This window comes from Nomascus leucogenys, chromosome 21 (genome assembly GCF_006542625.1).
Source record: "Nomascus leucogenys isolate Asia chromosome 21, Asia_NLE_v1, whole genome shotgun sequence".
Taxonomy (NCBI): domain Eukaryota; kingdom Metazoa; phylum Chordata; class Mammalia; order Primates; family Hylobatidae; genus Nomascus; species Nomascus leucogenys.
Genome location: NC_044401.1, coordinates 5573350 through 5595978, shown reverse-complemented (window position 1 = coordinate 5595978; position 22629 = coordinate 5573350). Strand labels below are relative to the sequence as shown.

The window sequence follows — 22629 nt, the reverse complement described above, 5'->3', positions numbered from 1 at the left end:
ATGCAGACTCAATCTCTGCTAGTGCCACTTAGATTGTTATCATGGGACACAATGCTCCCTTGCAGCCCCTCACCTAGGAATATAGACAATGTTGCCTGCCTGTCTGTCTCACAGGTTTGATGTAAAGATCAAATGAAATCATTAATATGAGAGCACTTCTAACGCCTAAAGTGATTGCATGTATTATTTTATAGTATTATTATTCACTTGGTATCGTGGATAAAGAAAGGACTTTGGAGTCAGACCTGGGTTTGAGTTCCAAGTCTACCACTCACAAAAGCTGTTTGATTTTGTGTCACAGCATGCTTACACTCACTGAGCTTTCTTTTTGTCCTCTCTATGTTGGGATGATATAGATGGTCTCCCATGGGTAGTGTGCAGTGGTATAAAAAGCAGCAGAGGCAGAGGATGTAGGCAATAAGAAACACATTGTCTGTAGAGAATTTAGAAATGATAATAAGACTGATTTAGAGTTGCTTTTTTGTAAGTTACCATGTGCCAGCAATATTAAACAATGTATATTAAACAATGCCAGTGATTAAGTAAATACTTCTCACTGGGGAAGACCAGGCCCAATACACCTTCCAATTTGGTTGGTGATATGGTTTGGCTGTGTTCCTACCCAAAATCTCATCTCAAACTGTAATCCTCATAATCCCCACATGTCAGGGAAAAGACCAGGTGGAGGTAATTGAATCATGGGGGCGGTTCCCCCGTGCTGTTCTCCTGATAGTGAATGAGTTCTCGTGAGATCTGATGGTTTTATAAGGGTTTGGTAGTTCCTCCTGCACTCATTCCCTTTCCTGCCACCTTGTGAAGAATGTGCCTTGTTTCCCCTTTGCTTTCTACCGTGATTGTAAGTTTCCTGAGGTCTCCCCAGCCATGTGGAACTGTGAGTCAATTATACCTCTTTCCTTTTTAAATTACTCAGTCTTGGGCAGTTCTTTATAGCAGTGTGAGAATGGATTATTATAGTTGGCCACTGTTGGTGTGATGATTACAGTGAATTGATATGAAATCTCTAGGAGAGTCTTGGTACTCTGAAGGTACTTAGAAAATTATGGTTCTTGTCCATATTGCAAAATTATAATGAAACATTGTAGTACTCTGGGTTGTTGCTGAATATTTCCTCTGAAGACTTCATAATAGATTCATAAATATTAGGATATGTCTTTACCATTACCTACCCACAGGCAAGAATAAACTAAAGATGAGCATGGAGACTGAATAGGTATAACTATGAAAAACTAGAGAAGCTGGTCAGTCTGGTTCCATATTAAACAGTTATTTTCCTGGCCAAGACAGGCAGATCTCTTAAGGTCAAGAGTTTGAGATCAGCCTGGTCAACACGGTGAATCCCCGTCTCTACTAAAAATACAAATATTAGTCAGGTGTGGTGGCACGTGCCTATAATCCCAGCTACTTGGGAGGTTGAGGCACGAGAATTGCTTGAACCTGGGAGGCAGATGTTGCAGTTAGCTGAGATTGGGCCACTGCACTCCAGCCTGGGCAATAGGGTGAGACCCTGTCTCAAAAACAAAAAAGTTATTTTCCTAATGTTTTCTCATTAGGTGATTTTTGAATCAAATCACTGAAGATACCAGTTAAAATACATATACATTATCTGGAGGTAACAGGTGTCTCCGGTCCCAATTGTGTATTCTGTGGCAACCTCTGCTTCCTCTAAATAAATGGCTATCAAATATAAGGCAAGCTCACATTTAGAAATGTCAGCTCCCCAAGTGCCCCAGCATGGGTGTTGGTTGGGTTGATTAGCTCTGGACACCAGGGTGGAGGCAGAACTGAATTCAAAGAGACAGACAAATAAAGGGAAAACGAGTTGTGAGGAGTGACAGTGTGAACCTATTTGGAGAGACACATGTGGGAAGGTGGAAACTTCAGCTGGTCAATGGGGCGGGGACAGCCTTGAGAGCTGGGAGCAGCTTTTTTTTTTTTTATGGTGAAAAGATATATATATATATATATTTAGAAATAGGCAGCTGGACTCAGTTTAGATGATCCCAATTTTGTTGGCAACATCCAAAGCATCGTAATCAGGAGCCAGTCGAACATATGCCTTCTTCTCTCCATCAGGCCAAATCAGGGTGTTGACCTTGGCCACATCAATGTCACAGAGCTTCTCCACAGCCCGTTTAATCTGGTGGCTTTAATCTAGTTTATTCTGTTGGCTTTAACATCCACAATGAACACAAGTGTGTTGTTGTCTTCTATCTTCTTCATGGCAGACTCAGTGGTCAGCGGAAACTTGATGATAGCATAGTGGTCAAGCTTGTTTCTCCTGGGAGCGCTCTTCTGAGGATATTTAGGCTGTCTCCGGAATCGCAGTGTCTTGGGCCGCCGGAAGGTGGGTGACCTGCGGATCTTCTTTTTTGTGGCTGTGGACACCTTTTAACACTGCCTTCTTGGCCTTTAAAGGCTTCACTTTGGCTTCGGCTTTAGGAGGGGCAGGAGCTTCCTTCTTCGCTTTCGGCGCCATCTTGTGAAAAGGGGAACAGCTTTTGAGAAAAATTTCTCCAGGAATAGGAAAAGAGTCCAGTATTGAAAGAGTCTAGATAAAATTAACAGTTTGTACTTGTTAAACATTTACTAGGTGCTAGGTACTATTCTAGGTGTACTGGGCACTAGGATGAGACAAGCTCAAAGGTAGTTACATTTAATGCACTGTGAACTGAAATTGAGGAACTGCACCTAGAACCTGCAATGAAAGAACAGACTGTCCCTAGGACTGGTATCTGAAAGAAATTAACAGCTACATTGTGGGTAAGATACAGAAAGCTGAAAGTCCTGTCTGTTGTCTAAATTATACTAAGCTTGTTTAATTGAAGAGATTTTGAGCCAACATTTTAGCTTTCTGTAAATTCCAGGACCTCCTACCACTTAGAAAACAGATTTTGTATGTAAAAGTGGCTATGTGTAATGCTATATGCCTACTGCAGAGAAGTGCTATCCAAAAGAAATAAAAAGGAGAGACCATAGAGTCCAGCTTGTGAGCTCAACAGGAGAGACTGTTATGTCTCTCTTTACTGCTGCAGTCTCTCAGTGCCCTGCAACAAACATCTGTTGGCAACTGAGTAAATGAGTCAAGGATGTGTTGGTGGGAGAAAGTTAACAGCCCTGAGATTTTTTTTTTTTTCTTGTAGTGGTACTCAGGGTCTGTTCATTACAATAATCTATTTGGCCAGTAGTTATCTTAACCATCCTGATCCCCCGACCTAATTCCAAAGCCTGTGTTTTGAAAAGGAAGCAGAATCAGTTTAAATAATGGATTTCATGGCCGGCAGGATTAGATGAAGTGACAGAGGTGATCCTGGGCATTTCTCTGTATGCAAGAGTGTTGCTAGGCAGACTTGGTTCCATAATTCAATCTGAGAGACTTCATGTACTTAATACAACTATATTTAAATTGGATGAATTGTTTGAACAGGACAACTGCTGTGATGACTAGTTTTAATATAATATAAACACAGCTCATGAGGTTTTGGTAAAAGGTGATTCCAAAGGAAATTGATAAAATATTTTTCAAGATTTGTGACCACATTTGCAAAATTTGGAGAAACGTTAAGAGGGCAGAGTTTATCTGTGAATTTTTCACCTACTTATTCAATACACATTTACTGAGCAATTTTTATAAGATCAGGCACATGCTAGGTCCTGCTTGTTAGGACATATTGGATGTGTGACTAAACTCACTATAGTTTTCCATATAATTTGTTATGAGGGTATCTTTTTAGAATCTGAAAGTTCTGTCCATATTCTATGGTTCACTCATCACTAGCAAAAGCTCACATTTTCATAAAAGTCTTTTCTTGAAAACTATAAGTATTTTCTTCTGCTTTAAATTACACTTTGGGGACAGTCAAGAAGAAGCAATGTCAGACTAATTGCACTAATAATAATAGGACCCAGGCGGCTAGCTTTGATCTTGGGAACCATCTGCAATCCAGACCACTTTGATGTTTCACACAATGGAGGCATAAATATTTTCTATGTACACCATGATTGGACTTTCAGAAATCTAATTAAGATGAAGGTCAATTAAGAGAAAATGAAATCTTAACTCCAAAAGTCAGGGAAGAGGTGGAAGATGATGGCATGATTGTGTGTACATAAAAGAAGATAACCTAATTATAAACTTACACAAACAGCCAGAGAAGTTGCCTTTCATGTGACAAAAAGGTCCTAAAGCATTTTATAACATTGCGATCATTAATGTGTCTTTGAAACACACCCAACACTAGAAAATAATAGTAATAACTGGTATTTCAAAACTCTATTACTAAAAAATTTGAAGATAGCTAGGGATAGAAGCACTTCAGAACTCATGAAATGCAGCCCCTTGCTTCTTGGAAATGAGTACCATAAACTATAGCAGAGTCAATTGTTTCTATTAGATTCCTCTAGGTTTGGTGTGAAAGAGATTTTGCTGCTTGTTTCAGAGGTCTGCAAGGCTGGAGAAGGCCACAGGTAATGGTGTATCCCAGCACAGGCTGCGTAAACTTTAGCAAGTTTCCTCAGCTTTCCAAGCCTCAGTTTCCATATTTCTAAAGTAAGACTAATGATGCTTATCTCATAGGTTTAAAATGGCTGTGGGGATTAAACAACAAATATAAATCTCTCTCTCTCTCTTTTTTATTTTGAGACAGAGTTTCACTCATGTTGCCCATGCTGGAGTGCAGTGCTGCGATCTCGGCTCACTGCAACCTCCACCTTCTGGGTTCAAGTGATTCTTCTGCCTCAGCCTCCTGAGTAACTGGGACTACAGGCACCCGCCACCACACCCAGCTAATTTTTGTATTTTTAGTAGAGACAGGGTATCATCATGTTGGCCAGGCTGGTCTCAAACTCCTGACCTCAGGTGATCCACCAGCTTCAGCCTCCCCAAGTGCTGGGATTACAGGGGTGAGCCACCATACCTGGCCAATATAAATCTCTTAACTCAATGCTGCACGTAGTAGGTATGTGAAATTGCAAATTCTTTATCTTCCTCCTGAGAGCATGGGCTTTAGAATCAAATGGACCTGACTCTGAATCCCTTTTCTTACATTTACTTTCTGTGTCACTTTGAATGGGCAGTTTTACCTCCTTGGGTTGTGGTTTTTCAAACTCTAAAATGATCTCAATTGTTTCTACCTTGCTGGGGTTGTTGAGTAGAAAACAGAGAATTTATGTAAAATCTCTGGCACATAGGAAGACATGAGATGACAGAAAGTACTCATCACAGCCTAAAGGATACTTTCAAATATGGATTAAGATGTTTGTACATGTATGCCTGTGTGCCTATGTGTGTGTATGTAGGATGTGTGTGAATTCAATGCATAGAAGGGAAGAACTGTCAAAGCTTCCCTTTGTCCCTGCCACTAGCCACAGCTGTGTGATGTGGGAACTTGAATTTGAACGATGCAGACTCAGTGCTAACTGAACAGGGTAAACGAATTCTCTTTATTCCTTTGCTGGGTGACACACATCATATAGATCCTCCCCCCACCCACCCTCTTTTGAACTACATCTAAGAATCCTTTCATCCAAGAAGTTCAAAGTATGCCCACTTACCTATGCATCTTAGTGAAATCTTCCTTTCTAATGCCCATACTTTGGGACAAATAGGTAACTGAAATTAACTTATCAGACATTCCTGTTAGCCATCAGGGACACATGGTATCTGACCAGAGTGGCAATAATTTGTTCCCAAGGCCAATTATTTAAATAGCAGAGGATAAAATATAATCTTGAGGCATTCCCTCCTGACAAACAATGCATTAAGATGGAAATTCCAGTTAAACCAGATACAAATTGTTGTTTTTTCTAAAGTAGTATGACCTTGATTTCCACGAAGACCAGCATAGTGACCACCAGCAATGTTAGTGCTGTCTGATCACGTTTTCTTAATTCTTTAGTCTGAGTAAAAAAGGGTATTGTTAAATGTATTATGGATTACATTTAGAGTTGATTTATGAAATTCAAAGGCCAAGTCCTGCCCTTGGATGTGTTCAATGTATAAATGTGCATTCCTGGCCAGAGGAGCATCTGCTTGAAATACAATGTTCTTTTGCTAATGGAATCTTTAGAGCTCACTGGAGGTAGAGGTGCACCCTGGGCACCTAGCACCTGCTGGCTCCTGCCGTACTCACAGTTCACAGTGACCTTGACTTGTTTGACATCCGCCGAGGAGACCTCATTGGCAGCTTTGCACTCATATTTGCCTGACTGCTCCCTGGTGATGCCGAGGATCTCCAGATATTCTTCTTCTCCTTCAAATTCCCTTCCTGAAAAACAGAGGTTTTCATGATTCTTTTTTAAAGCCTGAAATAGGCAGTAGATCCTCTCATTATTCTTTTTAAAAGCAATAAATGCACATTTCTTTTCAATGATTTGAAAATGTACTTTGTCTGACATCAGATTCCACAGAAGCAGACCTCAAGACAAAAATCTTGTGAAAGTGATTGAGTAGAAAATACTCTCAGGAAAAACCAGAAAGAAAATGGGAAAATGGGACTTGGAAGGGAAAGAAGCCAAGTAAGGGTGCAATGCCAAGCTAAGTCCCACAGAAAGCAACTGTGGCTCAGTCTTTCAGGGAGGCCTGGGGACAGCTCATATCCCACTTCAAAATTATTCTGATCATGAGGCTGGGAGCTGGGGTGTTTATAGGTGCATGCACTCACTAGTCGCTGGTTAAGGGTTTTGAACAAAGTGGGAGCTGGCGGGAGGTACATGCAAATCATAAAGTGCTCTGAGGGGATATGGCACCAACATCATCTGTTACACCATGCTGCAAAGCACTCCTTACACCAACGTTGTTATTGGACAAAGTGGCTTCCTTTTGAGAAACCACCACTCTTCTCCAGATTCTGTTAAATTCTGTTCACAAGGATTGTATGCTAAACTGTCTTGGCAGTTGTGATCTCTGTTCTATAGCAAACTACATCATCCTAGAGGCTTTTAGGCCATGGGCCAGATCCATGAGAATGTGCTGCTGATGGTGTGTTTGTGATGGACTGTGTCATCTGGGGTTTGGGGTAGGGAGTTAAATATTATTGGCTTAAAAGTTGGGATTAGGAATAGGGAGGTCCTGTTTGGAAAGATCTACATAGTTGAGTGTGTGCATTTTAGTAAAGAAATCTCAACTTAAGAAACTTCGTTTAAATTCCCCTATGTGGAGTATAATTGATTAAACCATTTTCTTCCTGAAGAGATGGAGAGAGAAATAAGGAAGAAGTAGAGAGGGAGAAAAATGAAAAGAGGAAAGAGAAGGTGATTGAGGAAAGAGAAGGTGAAAGAAGAAAGAGAAGAGAAAATGAGATTGGGTAGCAGGAAGAGCCTAGCCAGAGCTTGGCCAGAAAGGCCCAAGGACTTCAACTCTAGCTAGACTGAACCCCCTCACCCCAAAATTTCAAAACTCCACTGTTAGTTAGGATAGAGCAGCTGGGGAGGGTGTTAAAGAACACAGTCCTGCAACCATGATGCTCCTGGTCATTCTACATTAGCTCTGCTCAAATGCCATAAGCTATTTTCCTTTTTTTGGAAATTCCTCGATGGCCAAATCAACATAACAGACAGTTAGCAAGGAGACAAATTTACTCTAAATATGTCAGCTAAACCTGTTAACTAGGCTCCCGACAGAACATGGGGCTTCTTTGGTAGCATTCTATAACACAACTCTCTGGATATTCCAAGCTTCAAGTCTTCTTTCAATTGTCAATATCACTAGTTTTGAGGAAACTCTACAATCTTGATTAAAAAAACAGGCAAGAGTAATATAATATTATTTGGTTCTGAAGTTCTGCACATTATCTAGCCCATGCTTCTACTGAGAATGTTTTAGAATTAGTCTATAGCATATAGTTAAATATTATTTTTAAGAGGTTAATTTTCTCCTGTCTACATTTTTCTCTTCTCCTTTGCCAACATTTAAAGCAAGTACTTAGATCTGATTTTACATGTTATAGAAGTAGAATGTAGTAGAGAAGAAAACAGTAATCTCAGAAAGGGTAACTGGCCACTTTTCTGGATTAATTGGGCAGGATTTAGGATTGAAGGGATAAAAAGATCTTTCCTGCATATTGTTTCTATGGACTAAGTTTCATGCCAACTGTTTGATGCTAAGACTCTTGTAGCTGAACATAAATACCCTGAAGGCTAATGGCAATTTTGACAATTAGTTTTTTATTTAGCAGACAGAAATAGGTGTAAGCTCATTGAAAACCTAGAATGCAGAGGTGGAATAGAAAGTAAGATAGCATTATTTATTTTGAGAATAATGGTAAATTTTAATAAGAAAATAGTTAATAATAATTTCAGAATGTTTTAGTATTTCTTCCCATACTGCATATCCCCCACCCATAATCTTAATCTTGGTTGGGGACAGAGCTGTCAGTAGAAGGAGGAGAGAACAAGGATAATCTTAGAGATGGTTGGCAACACTGAATTCTTTCCAATTCCCATGAAATACCTAGAAATGGTGGATTATGGGTCCCTACTTTGCTTTTTGAATTTATAAAACAAAAACAAAAACTAAACAGTTGCAGGAGAGAAAAAGATTATTTTTAGCTGCACCAACTAAAGCTCTACCAATTCTGGAAGATGGCACCTATGAAAGTAAATAGTAAGATGAATGAAAGAAAAACAAAACAATATTGTGTTTGGGAGCCTGGGATTCTTACATACCAATATAAGTATTAATAATCTCATTTGTTCCTGATAAGCAGATGATAAAACATATCCTTATCAGATAAACTTTCAATCTCATGTCTCTAGAATTTCCCCTAAACTACCTGAGGATAAAAGGAGAGTTTTCCCTTAAGTGACCCACATGGGAGGCAGAGACATCATTTTTGCTTCTCCTGTGATAGCTCTCCTCCTCTCCGATGGCAGCCTCTGCCTCTAGCACTTGATGTGCATAGCTATCTCAATAAAGTGGGAGCAGGCTCAAGGTGCAAACCAACTATCGGCAGGGGAAACTACACAGTATTCTATCATCCAACCAATCTCATCCAACAATTCTCCTGCTCCTTTCTTTCTTTTGCCCCGGTGTGTCTGTCCTCATAAGAGCAAATTTTCTCCAATTCTTTCAGTTCTGACTGGCTGTTCTCAACCCAAGGGTCCTGCCAATATTTCCTTTCATTCTCTCAACCTTAAGAAGACTCTCAGGCCAGAAACTGAATTTAAAACGTTGAGAGACACCCCTGGGCCCTCCCTGTTGTCATGCTTCCTTTCCCTATCCGCTGGATCCTCCAGTTGAAACTCTTGCATTCCCTGGCCCTTCCTGATTAGTCTGTTCTAGTCACACCCAGGAGACTTTTCCCACAATGCATTATCTCTACTGCTTCACTTGAGAATTTCTTACCAATTCACAGAAATTTAACAGGAAATGGGAGCTTTTCTGTTGTTGGAAAGCCAAAGCTCCAGATTGTTAGCATCACAGGGACCATGCCTTACTCATAATATGCTCATGAACTAGCACAGAGTTTGGCTCAGATTAGTCACTCAATAAATGTTGAGTTAGCTTGCTACAGACCCAATGCTTGTGCTTCTCCAAAATTCATATGTTGAAACTTAAGCCCCAAAGTGATGACGGCATTTGGAAGTGGGGTCTTTGGAGGTGATTAGGTCATGAAAATGGAGACTTCATGAATGAGATTAGTGCCCTTGTAAAAGAAACTCCAGGCTGGGTACGGTGGCTTATACCTGTAACCCTAGCACTTTGGGAGGCCAAGGTGGGCAGATCACTTGAGGTCAAAAGTTCAAAACCAGCCAGGCCAACATGGTGAAACCCCATTTCTACTAAAAATACAAAAAAATTAGCAAGTGTGGTGGCATGTGCCTGTAATCCCAGCTATTTAGGAGGCTGAAGCAGCAGAATTGCTTCAACCTGGGAGGCAGAGGTTGCAGTGAACTGAGATCAAGCCACTGCACTACAGCCTGGGTGACAGAGCAAGACTCCATCTCAAAAAAAAAAAAAAAAAAAAAAGAAAACAGAAACTCCAGAGAGTTCCTTTGCCTCTTCTGCCATGTAAGGACACAGAGAAAAGACAGCTGCCTCTGAATCAGGAAGTGGACCCTCATCAGACAATAAATTTGCTGGCACCCTGATCTTGGACTTCCCAAGCTCCAAAACTGTGAGAAATACATTTCTATTGTTTATAAGCTACCCAGTCTATGGTATTTTTGTTATAGTAACTTGAATGGACTGAGATAAAGCTGAACTGAATTAAGAAATTCAAAGAGATACTAGAGTTATTTTCAGCACTTCACGTAGTTTAAGAGAATAGAGCTAAGTATTGAAAAGTGGCTAAGTATTTCTGTCAGAGAAGTTGGCATAAAACTCCACTGCCTTTTGATGATCCCAATAAAGTTCTCTTTTACTGGGGAAGAAAGGGTGTGCTGAGTACTCTGTTGTTGAAGGACTGCACAGGGGCATTTCTGGCCATGTCCCGAGGAATTATCTGCCATGTGGAGTTATCATTTTGGAACCCAACAGAGCTCCCTGTGGACACAGGCACAATACAATCTCAGCAAGTGCTGTTTCTTGTTTTAAGGCATGGAATATACCACCTGAATCTTGAGTCACAAAACTCTAAAATGCACTCAGATTCTCCTGTTCCTTTCTTTCCATTTGCCCCCATGTGCCTGTCCCCAAGAGGGCAACTTTTCTCCACTTCTTTCAGTTCTCTCTGACTGGCTGCTCTGAACCCCAGGGTCCTGCCAATATTGTCTTTTATTCTCTCAACCTTAAAAAGACTCACAGGCCAGAAATGGACACAAAACCTATTGTTTAAGTTCTCTGGTGGATGAGTTCTATGGCCACAATTTGGGTCTTTCTCTTGTCCTTATTATTTTTTGCCCTTACAGAAATGTTTACTTGAAATGCAAATTTCAGTATTTTGGTATTTTAAACATCTCAACCAATTTCCACAAGCCTGCTCACATCGCTGAGTGTTATGTTTATTCTGGGATCTAGTGTTTAGTTTAAATCTCCCTTTGCTTAATGTGTTTTTGTGTCTCCTGGCAATACTCAGCTACCGGGCTAAATAACTTCTCATCCTCCTCAGTGTATGCACCTTTTAAACTCTTGCACATAATTAGCATATCCCTTCTTAGTCACTGTTTACTCAAGTTGTACATATTAGTTCTTTTAAGATTTCTTCATAAGTCAGAAAGAAGGGCCTAGAGCTAATGGCAAGAGAAAAGTGTTCTCTCCTGTGTTCCCCAATGTGGAGCCAAATCAGCCAGGAATAACTCCAATTAAAGTATGCCAGGTGCTGCCTTCTGAGTACAGTGCCTTCGGAGTTCCATACTTTAGTGAGCCCTGTAGTTGCTATGCAAAATGTTGACTGATTTAGATTTATAAGGTCAACCAGGCATTTGTAACAAGGAGCCATTTGAAATTAAATATATTTCTGTGGTGCTGCTTTCTCTCATTCCCTTTCTTTCTCTCCTCCCTCTCCCTCCTTCCATCCTCCCATCTCTCTCTCTCTCTCTCTCATACACACACACACACATGCCCACAACCCACCCCCCACAGAAAAAACTAGTTATTTACATATAAGATTTTACTGTTAACTTTTAGGGAGCAGCACACACATTTCCTCACCCTCAAATATTTGCTCACTAAGCAGAGCAGGACTAGTCTCAAAAACTTCCCAGGACATGACAACCAGCCCCATATTTGGAATTAAATTTTTTTTAAAGACTATTACTCTAATAATCATTATAGTACCTGTCTTTCCTTTTATTTGAGATACAAAAAATACAATTTAGGAAACTTGCTAAATTGGAGCATTTTGTGACTTTAAAAATATAGAATTCCAAGGAAAGTATGTTAGGAAATGAATGGATCATTTTTTTCACTGTTCTGAGAAAACTTTTATAAGTATAGCATCTCAGTAGATCAATCTTTCACAGATGGAAAGATGTGCTTGAAATGGGGTTGCTATTCCCTTTACTCACCTACGTTTGAATATTTACATGTAAGTGGCTGTAAACACACTAGCTATAAACACAAACATACAGTTTAATGAAAAGCAAAGAACTAGAATTTATCTTGCAAGGTGTATATGTGTGTATATTTGTGTTCATGTGGGTCTGTGTTTGGAAACGTGAGTGAAGTAGGTAAGCAAGAAAAGCAAGCTATGAACTTCTACCTATGAAAATGAAAGGAAAAAAGATCACGAATCAATGATGCCATTTGAAGTTTCCTGTGAGAACTTCAAATGCTGTACCATGTTTCTGTTCTTACAGTATGTTTCATGTTTTCCTTTTGTTTTCCCCTAAGGACATGCTCACCTATTCCTGTTTTTGCTTTCTTCCCTGCTTTCCTGCACATCATGTTCTACACAGAAATGCTAAGGAAAGGAAGAGAGAAAGAAACACAAGAAATCTAGAAAAGATGCCTGCAGTAGGGTTCTGTTTGTATTTCCAGCCATGTCCCTCTCCAGATTATTTGACGTTTTTGCTTCTCTGCTTCACATTTCACCTGAGAGACCCCTTAGTGTTTGACAATGTTGCTGTCCAAAGGCTGAAACCACTTCTCATCCTCTCTTTTCACCACTGGACGGGAGGGGTGAAGAGTGGTAAAATGATCCCTGATTGAAAGAAGGCAGGGAAGGGGTAGATGCAGTCCTCAAAAGCGACAACCACAGGAGGATAAGGAGACAAAGGGAAGAACAAGGTATTGAAGGGGATGAAGAAAAAAAACAAAACAAAAAAACAGACAGATGTGATATAAAGAGGATGACTTTAGGGAAGAGTTGGAGGAATGGAAATGAAAGGAGAGTTTTCTGAAGAAAGAGGCATATGACTATTAAGACATTTGAGCTGCATGCAAGGGAAGGGGTGGTTACTCTGCTATAGAAATGTTCCCTATTTGAATAATAAGACACAACAGGGGGTGGATTATGCAAATTGGCCCCATGCCTTCTGCAACCCCAAAGGATGTAGTTAGTACCCAGAAACCAGTGACAAGAACAATGCCAGGGAAGATTCACAACTGGCTTTGGCTCTATGAATGAGCATGGGCCAAAAGAAAAAGAACGCCCTGGGATTATTTTTCCTGGCATCCAGAGAGATCCAATTCATTTTGATTTGCATTTTTGCTTTCACATATAAAAAATAAGCTAGCTGAAATAGTTTGAGCTGAGCTTCCAACCTGAGGCTGCCATGCATGCATCCTTTTTTCAGTCCTGGGCCATGACATTCTTTTATTGTATTTATACTAAACCATTACCCCCTACTTGGTGTCAGTTTTTAGAAACTGCCCTGCCCTTCTAAATGTGATGCTTGAAGTCAGAATCCCCTATATTTAGTTCTCTGAAGGGAATTGTACTCAGAATAGCTATGGTTACATTGTAAGGCTTTACCACTGTAAAAACCACATTTGGCTTTGATCATCACTGTATCCCTTCCCTAGTGTGTAGCCCAATGTCAGAACCTATTAAAAGTTCAAGAAATATTGTAGAGTGACTGTTGAATGAACTACTGCTTAATAAACACTTGATAGGCACTGTGCTAAGTGACTAAGATATATTGTCTTATTTAATTCACAATAGTTTTAAGATTGCTTACAGATGTGTAACACATAGGAACACAGGTTTAGAGTGGTCAAGAAACTTGCGCAAGCTTATAATGTTAGTAAGGAAGACATGAGCTTTGACCCAGGTCTGTGGACTTCTGGGACTCATGTTCCTAACTAAGCATGCCTACTTTTATCATTAGAATGCTGAAAGATGCTACAGTTGGCTGAATTCTTAGCTCTCAGAATCTGCTTTATTTCTTTCTTTCAAGTATAGAATAAGACATTTGAGAAATTTCAAAAGCAATGCAGCTCAATTATTGATAAAGAAGGTAAAAAGACAGGCTTCATCTTTTATGAGGTTTGTCCACTTCACTTAACTTCCTTATTGAAAAGATCCAATAAACCAATAAATGAGGGGGAAAAAAGTTGATCTTTAAAAATTTAGCCTCTTAACCATTTATTTTTAGGAGTCCCTCCATTAGCAATAAAAACCTATTGGTACACACAAATGCCAGCAACCAGCAAATGAGCTACAGAGACAATGTAGAGCAGACTTAGTAGTAGAGAAGATTTCTGGGAGAAATAAGTTTTCAGGAACTTAAGAAATGCAAGTGGAGAAAAAATTAGGGCTGGCAAATTGCAAAAGGGTGTGGCAATCTAGAAGTCTCCGAGCAGGAAAAATGAGGATGGTGATGTGTGAGGACGTGCACTGGGATGTGGGGGGTGGTTTGAGGACTCTGGATTTGCTATGTTAGGTACCACTACAACCCCTTTAAGCCTGCCAGCACCCACAGGGTACTGAGTACAATGGCATTATTCTGTAATTTGTTTTCTTCCTTTTTTCCTCCCCTCCTCCCCTCCCTCCCTCCCTCTTTCCTCCCCTCCCTCCCTCTTTCCTCCCCTCCCTCCCTTCCTCCTTCCCTTCCTCCCTCCCTCCCTTCTTCCTTCCCTCCTCCCTCCCTCCCTCCCTTCCTTCCTTCCTTCCTTCCTTCCTTCCTTCCTTCCTTCCTTCCTTCCTTCCTTCACACCATATAGGAAATGTGATGTGTAAGCATAAAATCATATGAAAATTCTATTTGTTTGAAGTCCTTTATACACCAACACTATTTACTCTCAGTGCCTGTTTCTTGACACTGAGTATTAACATGTATTTTGATAAGCCTTCCTGTGAATTACTGTGAAAGTGGAGATGGGCTCTTCAAAGATTTCAAAAAATTGCGATCAACCTTGTTTAACTGACAGTGGCTGCCTGGGGAATGATGTTGAGAAGGGTTCTGAGGTGGTGTCTGGGCTCAGTGGGAGAGAGTGGCACTGTCCCCTTGGAGGGCAGGAGAAGGAATGTGGACCCTGTACACAGACCCTCACCTGCCCTGAATTTCCTATAGTCCACTTGGTTTTCTCAGGTATGAAGAAATGTATTCTAAATGCAGTGTGTAGGTTGGAAGCTAATGACTTCCTAAGTGTGAATGCAGGTGGCATCACTTGGCGAATTAGGAGGGGGTATTTATTTTGGAGTGAAGATAATGAGTTCCATTCTTGATATGGTTGGTATTAGGTTTTCCTGGGACATACTGTGGAGTACATTTTATAGGTGCTTGGAAATATGGGGTTGGTAAGAGATTTGAGCTAACTGTGGATTTAAATTTGTAATCTACACATGGGTTGTAATTCAAATCACTGGAGCAGGGGCTGCAGAACATTTGTAGGATGTAGCTCCCAAAGCCAGCACCCACTCTCCTACTTCATTTTTATGACCTCAGGGGTGTGGGGAAGAAGAGGCAAAACTGAAAACAGAGGATTAAAAAAGCCCCATATACTTAAAAGAGTCCTTTGGGAATAAAATAGAAGTAAAGATTCCTGCAGATGTTAATTGTTTTTTAGACTTTTTCCTAAAACGTGGGGCAGGGGGTTGTTTGGCAGGGACAAAGATTAGAATTGCTGGACAGAGTCAGTAACAAACAAGATCACTCACCATTGTCATCAGAACTGTGGGGGTATTACCAGACCTGTTATTAGCAACTCTGCCATGGCTCAGGATTAAATATCAAGAGAGATGAGAGCAGCAGTTGCTGTTTTTAAGAGTCACAGAAATCAATTGGCATTTAGTAAGTGAATGTGTTAAACTCAGCAGGGTGATTGCACTATGGAAGGATTGCTAGGCAGAGTTTTGAAGCTGCCACAGAAGCCTTTGAAATGTAATGAAAACAAAACAGACAACCCCATCTAGCCCTTCACCCTTTCTTAACAAACCCTGATGTTGCAATGACCTCATATGGGTTCACCCTAAAATCCCAGATCTACTTCTTCAGCTAGGCCCAGTGCTGAATGAGCTATTTGATCCAATTTGGAGAACTGTTCTTGCTTAAAGTCAATACATAAGTAATGAAGAGAAAAGAAGGGTAAGGAGTGGCAGCAGGGCAGAAGAGGAAAATGTTTAAGTATGAACTAAATTGATGTTCTTGGAATGTTTCCATTTAACATAAGATGGGCAGCTCAGGGGTCAAAACATATTATTAGTAAAGGGTCCAGCCATTGGCTTCTTCATTTTGACCAAAATGTACAGGCTAAAAATTACTCCATCAATATTCATTCTGGGTTGCAGGCTTCTGTTTACTAGCACCCCTCAATCTGGGCTCAGGATTTTTAGCCTTTCTGTAAAGCAGATGGATCACAGTGGGAGTGGGGGTCCCAGCTGCAGTGTCAGGAGCACAGGTAGAGGTGGAGTGGAAGAGAAAAGAAGAAAGCACTTGCCTGTTCTTGAAAGCAGTCCCTCTCCCAGGCTGGGCCCATGCGCTCCTAGAAGGCTATGAGGCCAGTGGGCCAAAGCTTAATAGGAAAACAGCAGCGATTTGTCTCCACTGCTATTTATGTTTCAAGTGCTCGACAGGCTGTCAGTGCAAGTGAGGGTTGCTAAATTTACTGCCTTTCAGATTACTGCTACAGTCTCGAACTTGACAAGTTACTTCATTTAAAGAGCGCTGCATGAGGGTGTTTCCTGCACTCCTTTTTAAATAAAAACAAGGGGAGAAGAAAAGGCCACCTCAGAGGTTTAAATGGTTGAAATAAAGAAAGTCCACAAGACTGTCTTACCCTGAGGGGTGGACCTCAGAGGGAGAGTGCTACTTTCACACACTCATCTCTAATTAAAATGGCAAGTGAGGGAGAGGGCTGACCCCAAGGTTCTTGGTTTGATTGATCTGTGTACTGGATGATATTTTTATGGGTGGTGGTGGGGGGGGTGGGAGGGTAATAATTGAGTTGTTTTATCTATTGAATTGGAATGCTTAAAGGACATTCAAATGGAGATTCCTTCTAAACAATGGGATACAAATAAAGGATAAAAATACTTATTCATATACAACACATTTGCATATATATAAATGTTTACATAATGTTAACAATCTTACTTCTGGGTTATGGGATCAGGAGGCCCAGAAGTGTGCGGTCAGGGAACTTCTCTTCATTTGATGCCTTCCTATCCTGCTTGAATTTTTGACATAGATTATATATATATATTACCTTTATAATGCAATATTTTCAAAGAAAACTGAATTTAATAATTTCAGTGTCAGTGAAAGACATACCTATTCTTCTGGCTGTATCCTAAGGGCAGGTTTCTCAGAATGAAAAAGAAAATCTCTACGATTTTTCTATTTCTGGCATAAGGGAAAAAGAATGATTAGGAAAATTAGACACCAATTCCAAATGACAGGAGGCATAGTAATAAGCAAGTTGATACTATATAAAATCAGAACAATTTTCTAATTAGATGGACAAAAAGTTTTCATGACTATCCATGGGCATTGCGTGTTGCAACCTACCTCCTGTACTGTTCAACTGTGGCTATTAAAGAATTGTAACCACAGGTCCAGTCCACTTGGTCCCCAAAGCAGTGAGACTTGAGCCTGGCCAATTGTTAGAAGCACTTTGCTCATGATTGAGAGGTGTCTGGACTTGAGAGTGCTGACTCTGAAGGTGACAGGTAGCTGTATGTGCACTCAAATGAATTTTCCTTACTATTCTCCACTCCATGGCACCAGTTTGCCTGATTGCTCTTTGATCCTTGTTACTGGCAGTCAGATTGCACTCCAGTTCCCAGCTGGGACTAAAGTTGAGCTAAATTATAAACTTGACCCATCATTTATTTGTCACCATCACTTTTCCTACAGGGCTGGACCCTTCTTGCTGTATTTTATAGCTAACTAGTAGCCTGCTCACATTGGTGCAGCATCATTCCCTAGAAATCTCTGTGCTTTGGTGTTATCCCTTTGGATCTGAGTATTCTGAGAACAAGCCCAACCTGAGTTTCCCTAATGATATGAACTATAAATCTTACAGGAAAGGGGGAAAGTTCTGAGGTGGAGGTAGGAAGAACTCATCCTTTATTCTAACTCAAGTCTTCTAAATTCCCTCAGCCCAGGAAACACTCAGCTTATCTTCCTGTCTCACGGGGAACTTCTAAGTTCCCTAGTGTCCTAGCACCACCCCTTAACCCTCCCAGCTTAAAGTATGAACCGCAAAATGATTTTCATGAAAGTGTATGATTAACAGAGTGTACATGGAGAATTTTCATGGACAGAGAGAGCCAACTAATACCTGCCATACAAAGTGTCAGGCTGTGCAGTATTTTTCTATTAATATAGCACAGCACTTTGGATCTCAAACAAGCACTTAAATGTACTCAATCATTTGTTTATATGAGAGAAATACATTATTATGCAACGTCTTAGCCCTGTGCTGAAGCTATTTCATCTTATTCTTGGTGGTTGACCAGAAGATTGACCCCCTCGCCTCCTGTATCTATCACATAAGATCTCATTGCAACCACTCAGAATAACTGTCTGGAGATTACTTGCTAATGGATGTCAATGTACAACCTATCAAATGCTTGTTTAAGACACTTAATAATTGCAAGCCATATCTATTTGGTATGCTACTATCAGTTTATTCAAGTCTTTGGATTCTATCCAAGAATCACATATTTAGAAAGCAGACCATTTTGGCCATAATTATTTCAGTACTTCCTAGAAATGGCTTCACTGAAGTGAGACCATGGACATTTCTATAAAGACTATTTAAAAATTACCGCTTTGAACACATTTTCTATGCATTTCATAAATTTCAGTCAAACATATTGTCTAACATATTACTCAATACTCTTTATAAAAGGATCTTTTCAGTTTCCAGAAAATATGTCTCTGTAGATGCATTTTTCAACTCTTGCTACTATTTTGAAATAAAAAAGAAGCTATATGAATCTATTTATTTTCTCTTTTGCTTCCACTTTAAAAAATTACACAAATATAGTATCCAGGTGTGGTGATCAGCTTATCTCAGATTCTGATCAGCATCTGTACAGGTGTTTCTCAAACTGTGATCCATGGACCACCTATATAATAATCACATTGGAAATTGCTAATACATGCAGATCACTGGGCTCTTTCACAGACTTACTGAATCAGAATTTCTTGGGATGAGGCTCAGGAATCCATTAGTTTATAAAACCTACCAGGTGATACTCCAGAACACCTACATTTGGTAAGCATCCTTCTGATCTTACCAGTTTGGCATTCAGAAACATATACCTTTTCTTTTCTTAAGGGAGTTAGGTTAACTCCAGACACAGAAGCCATCTTGACCAGGGATCAGGGATAAATCCAGTATTTACGTCAGGAAGGACTGAAGGAGACAAGTTAAATTATGAGGAGAATCAACATTCTGCCTTGAACTCAATTCCCATTTCTGAACTAACAATTCAGTCTCCATTTGTCGGGTAGCACTTCGTGTCACATGGATTGTTTACATCTTCTAGTTTATCTATATATAGGCTTCTTCTTTTCTCTCTCTGTGTCTCTTGTTAACCAATGAAGGAAGTGAAGTTTAGAAAAGTTAAGGAACTTTCCCAACATTACACAGATAGTAAATGGCAGAGCTAAGACGCCTGTGTGACTCTGGTGTTTTAATCAATTATATCTTATTTGTAAAGTCTCAGCTCTGTTCCTGAGATTGATCCTCATTTGCCTACCAGTTCTAGACGCTAGATTCATGACAAAAGCCAATGCTGACTGCTTTCTGGCCTACCTGGAACTGCAAAAAAGCCTGGATCTCAACTCCCAATTGTGGATTACCCTTTTCTTTCCTCTCCATTCTACAGTTCTCAGTGTTGCCTGGTATAATCACTAGATTTCCTTACTGTAAAAATCACTGAGAATAGGTCATTTACACCCAAAGTTGAACAAGAAAATGTACATTACCTTTCTTGGTTTCATTATGCATGGATTTTGTTACAAAAGCATCTTTGATGGGTGGATAAGCTGTTGGTGAACTTGGAGAATGACAGACGGAGGGCTACTGACCTTCTCAAGTGTTGGAAGATCATTAAGAGTAAGTTAATCTGTAAATAGGTGAGAAATTTAAAGTTTCTTTGCATCATGCTATGAAGAATTCTGAGCTCTCTTACCCCACACTCAAGTCTTGGTTTGCAAAGTTACATTCAATTGACATGTGGCCAACCTGAGGTGCAGTAAAGGGAAGGTGATGTAAAGTGAGCAGAATTGACAGGTTGCCAAGCAGGATAAATTGCCTCAAAGATATCAAACTTTAAAGAGTAATTATTTTCCCATTAAGACTCCTTTTGCAATGCAAATATTAATGCAAGTGGTTATACCTTTTATCAGCTCACGTCTTAATTCTCAATTAACACCTAAGGGATTTCGCAGCCTGCGGGCAATCAGGATGGGTACTTGCGGGAATAGGTTCTGTGGAACTGGAAAAAGACTGGAATGAAAGAAGAGGATGCTGCTAGGGGAAGAGGGGGGTCATAAATTCATTTTATACAATGCTGGCTTAGTGTATCTAACTGTTTGGGGTAGCTAGGAATTGAGTAGCAAACACTGAGACAGAAAATCATTCTCACTAACATGTGAGTCTTGGTGGTCTTTTAAACTTGTGAATCCAAATATTGATAAGCACATTAATGCTCAGTTTTTCCGAAGATAATTGGGTAAGTTATGAGCAGGAGGCCTTGGAATATTTTCACTGAATTCCTAGGCTTTCAAATCTCCTCAGCCTTCCCAACCTTCTATACTAATCTAAAATACTGTCAGTTTCTGGAAGGGTAAACCTTATTGTATCAATAGCTCAACACATCATATACTGATGCAATTTTAATTTTCTAGTGGGAAAAACTTCACAATTTCAAGATGAAAAAAGTTAAGCCCCACAAATCCTCCCCTTTTGACAGATGGCTTTACCCGAAGGCAAACTTAGCAGTGGCTCTCAGGGAACATTATCTGACCCGCTGTGCTGAGGGGCAGAGGAGACACAGGAAAAGATGTGGAAGCAGAAAAACATGAGGGAGAAGCCCTGGGCAAACAAGAAAGTAATAGGGTAGGACACAGGAAGATCACAGAAGAAATCAAGCCAGCCAAACCATGGGGAAGAAGAAGAGCAGGAAGAAAATGCTACCAGAATTGCAAGAGCCTAAAGTAATTTCACAGATGCCTCCAGAAAAGAAATCAGTTTTGTTGGTGGTCAGGGCAAACAGAGAGGTTTGTTTTGGTTGGTTGAGTCTAAAGTCTATTTGCTGAGAGACTTCGTTTCGATATGACATATAATAATCATTCTAAGAAGTGCTCTCCTGGCACTCTACATATCTGAGAGTAAGTAAATAGATGAGCATATGATTGCAAAGGCAGCTGAGTGAGGAAAACTTACAATTCACAAAACGGGAGTTTTCATTCCTGACAATATAGTGATAAGCTTTTGTCTTCTTTAAAGGACTGGAGGTCCAAAATATGTTTGTTTACTTGTTTCTAACCAATATCCCTAGTCCTAATATAGTTACATTTGGTCTAAGGGCTTTAGATTTAGGCTTGGGCAGGTTATCAAGGCATCTTCTGCACATCAGGGATAATGGAAAATTTAGTTGCTACGTTCAACTCATGGCTAGTGTCCTGTCTACCTGGAGAACTGTTGAATGCTATCACAGAAAAAGCTGTGGGCCATTGGCATGGGAAATGGGGTGCTGGCTACATATTAAACTTCATGTGCTGTGATGGAACTAGTTAGCCATTGGTTAGAGGATGGCAAGGTTGGATCCACACTAATCAGAAGACACAATTCCAAAACAGTCATGTGCCTGACCTCCCACTCCCTGAATCCAAGCACTAGCCATTGAGAAATCTATCCCTCTCTCCATCAAGTTGTCAAAACAGGAATATTATAAAGCAACTTAAGGATAAGAAGTATTTGGAAGAAAACAGAGGTATGTGTGTGTATGTGGGATGGGTGGAACATATTTAGAGCCAGTTAGAGAATGATACCTGACTGAACTTGGATTTTCAGGAACATGGAATTTTCCCCTAAATGAGCATAAGTATATTTTTCACTAAAGAGTTGAAGATATGAAACTTAATTAACTCATTTTAAATACACATATTTAAAATGAGGTTGACATATATTTAAAATGAGGTTGAAGGAAAGCTCTAACATAATTTAATCAAAACCATACAGATTTAATCTTCTTTTTCTAGAAAAGATACTAACTTTTCCAAAATACAATCCAGGACAGATTCTCAAAATTGTTCAAGTGGTAGGTCCAAATACAAGAAGAAAATACTTGATTGTGCTTTTTCACATTAGATTGTTAGATTTTAATTGAGAAAAATGGTGCAGACAGTAAAAAAAACTAAGAATATTTTATGGTAAAAACTTCAAAACACACAATTCTACTCAGTAATATTTGTCTTTTATAAATCAGGAAAAAAATACCCATGTTTTATTTTAGCAACAAAGATGTTAAGCTCAGTTTCTAGAATATGAGTGTTTTCCAGCACACAGTTTGAAAACCATTTAACTCATTTCCAGAAAGAGAAATCAATGCAACTATGCTCAATGGTTACACTAAAATAAAAATTTCAGAAGTATAGTAAAGAACATGACTGCTGCATAGACCAACTGACAATTGTTCAAACTTTGATAGCCATAAGCAAAAAGCCAGATTAGGTCAGGAGATCATTTGACATCTCTTGGGTCCTTCATAACCTCTATCTTGGAGGGCTAGAGAGAGAGAGAGAGAGAGAGAGAGAGACTGACTGAGA

The 22629-nt window shown here is 39.9% G+C and overlaps 1 protein-coding gene and 1 pseudogene across 4 annotated transcripts in view; both read right to left on the bottom strand.

Moving 5' to 3' along the window:
* Positions 1–22629, bottom strand: part of LSAMP (limbic system associated membrane protein) — a 645347-nt gene that overhangs the window by 45564 nt on the left and 577154 nt on the right. For all 3 annotated transcript variants that reach the window (XM_003261841.4, XM_030801556.1, XM_003261840.4), the window contains exon 4: positions 6150–6284. In XM_003261841.4, the coding sequence (XP_003261889.1) occupies positions 6150–6284 (135 nt within the window). The remainder of the gene's footprint in view (positions 1–6149; positions 6285–22629) is intronic.
* Positions 1945–2512, bottom strand: LOC101177446 (annotated as a pseudogene). The gene has a single exon (XR_179990.3). The product of XR_179990.3 is annotated as a 60S ribosomal protein L23a pseudogene (transcript).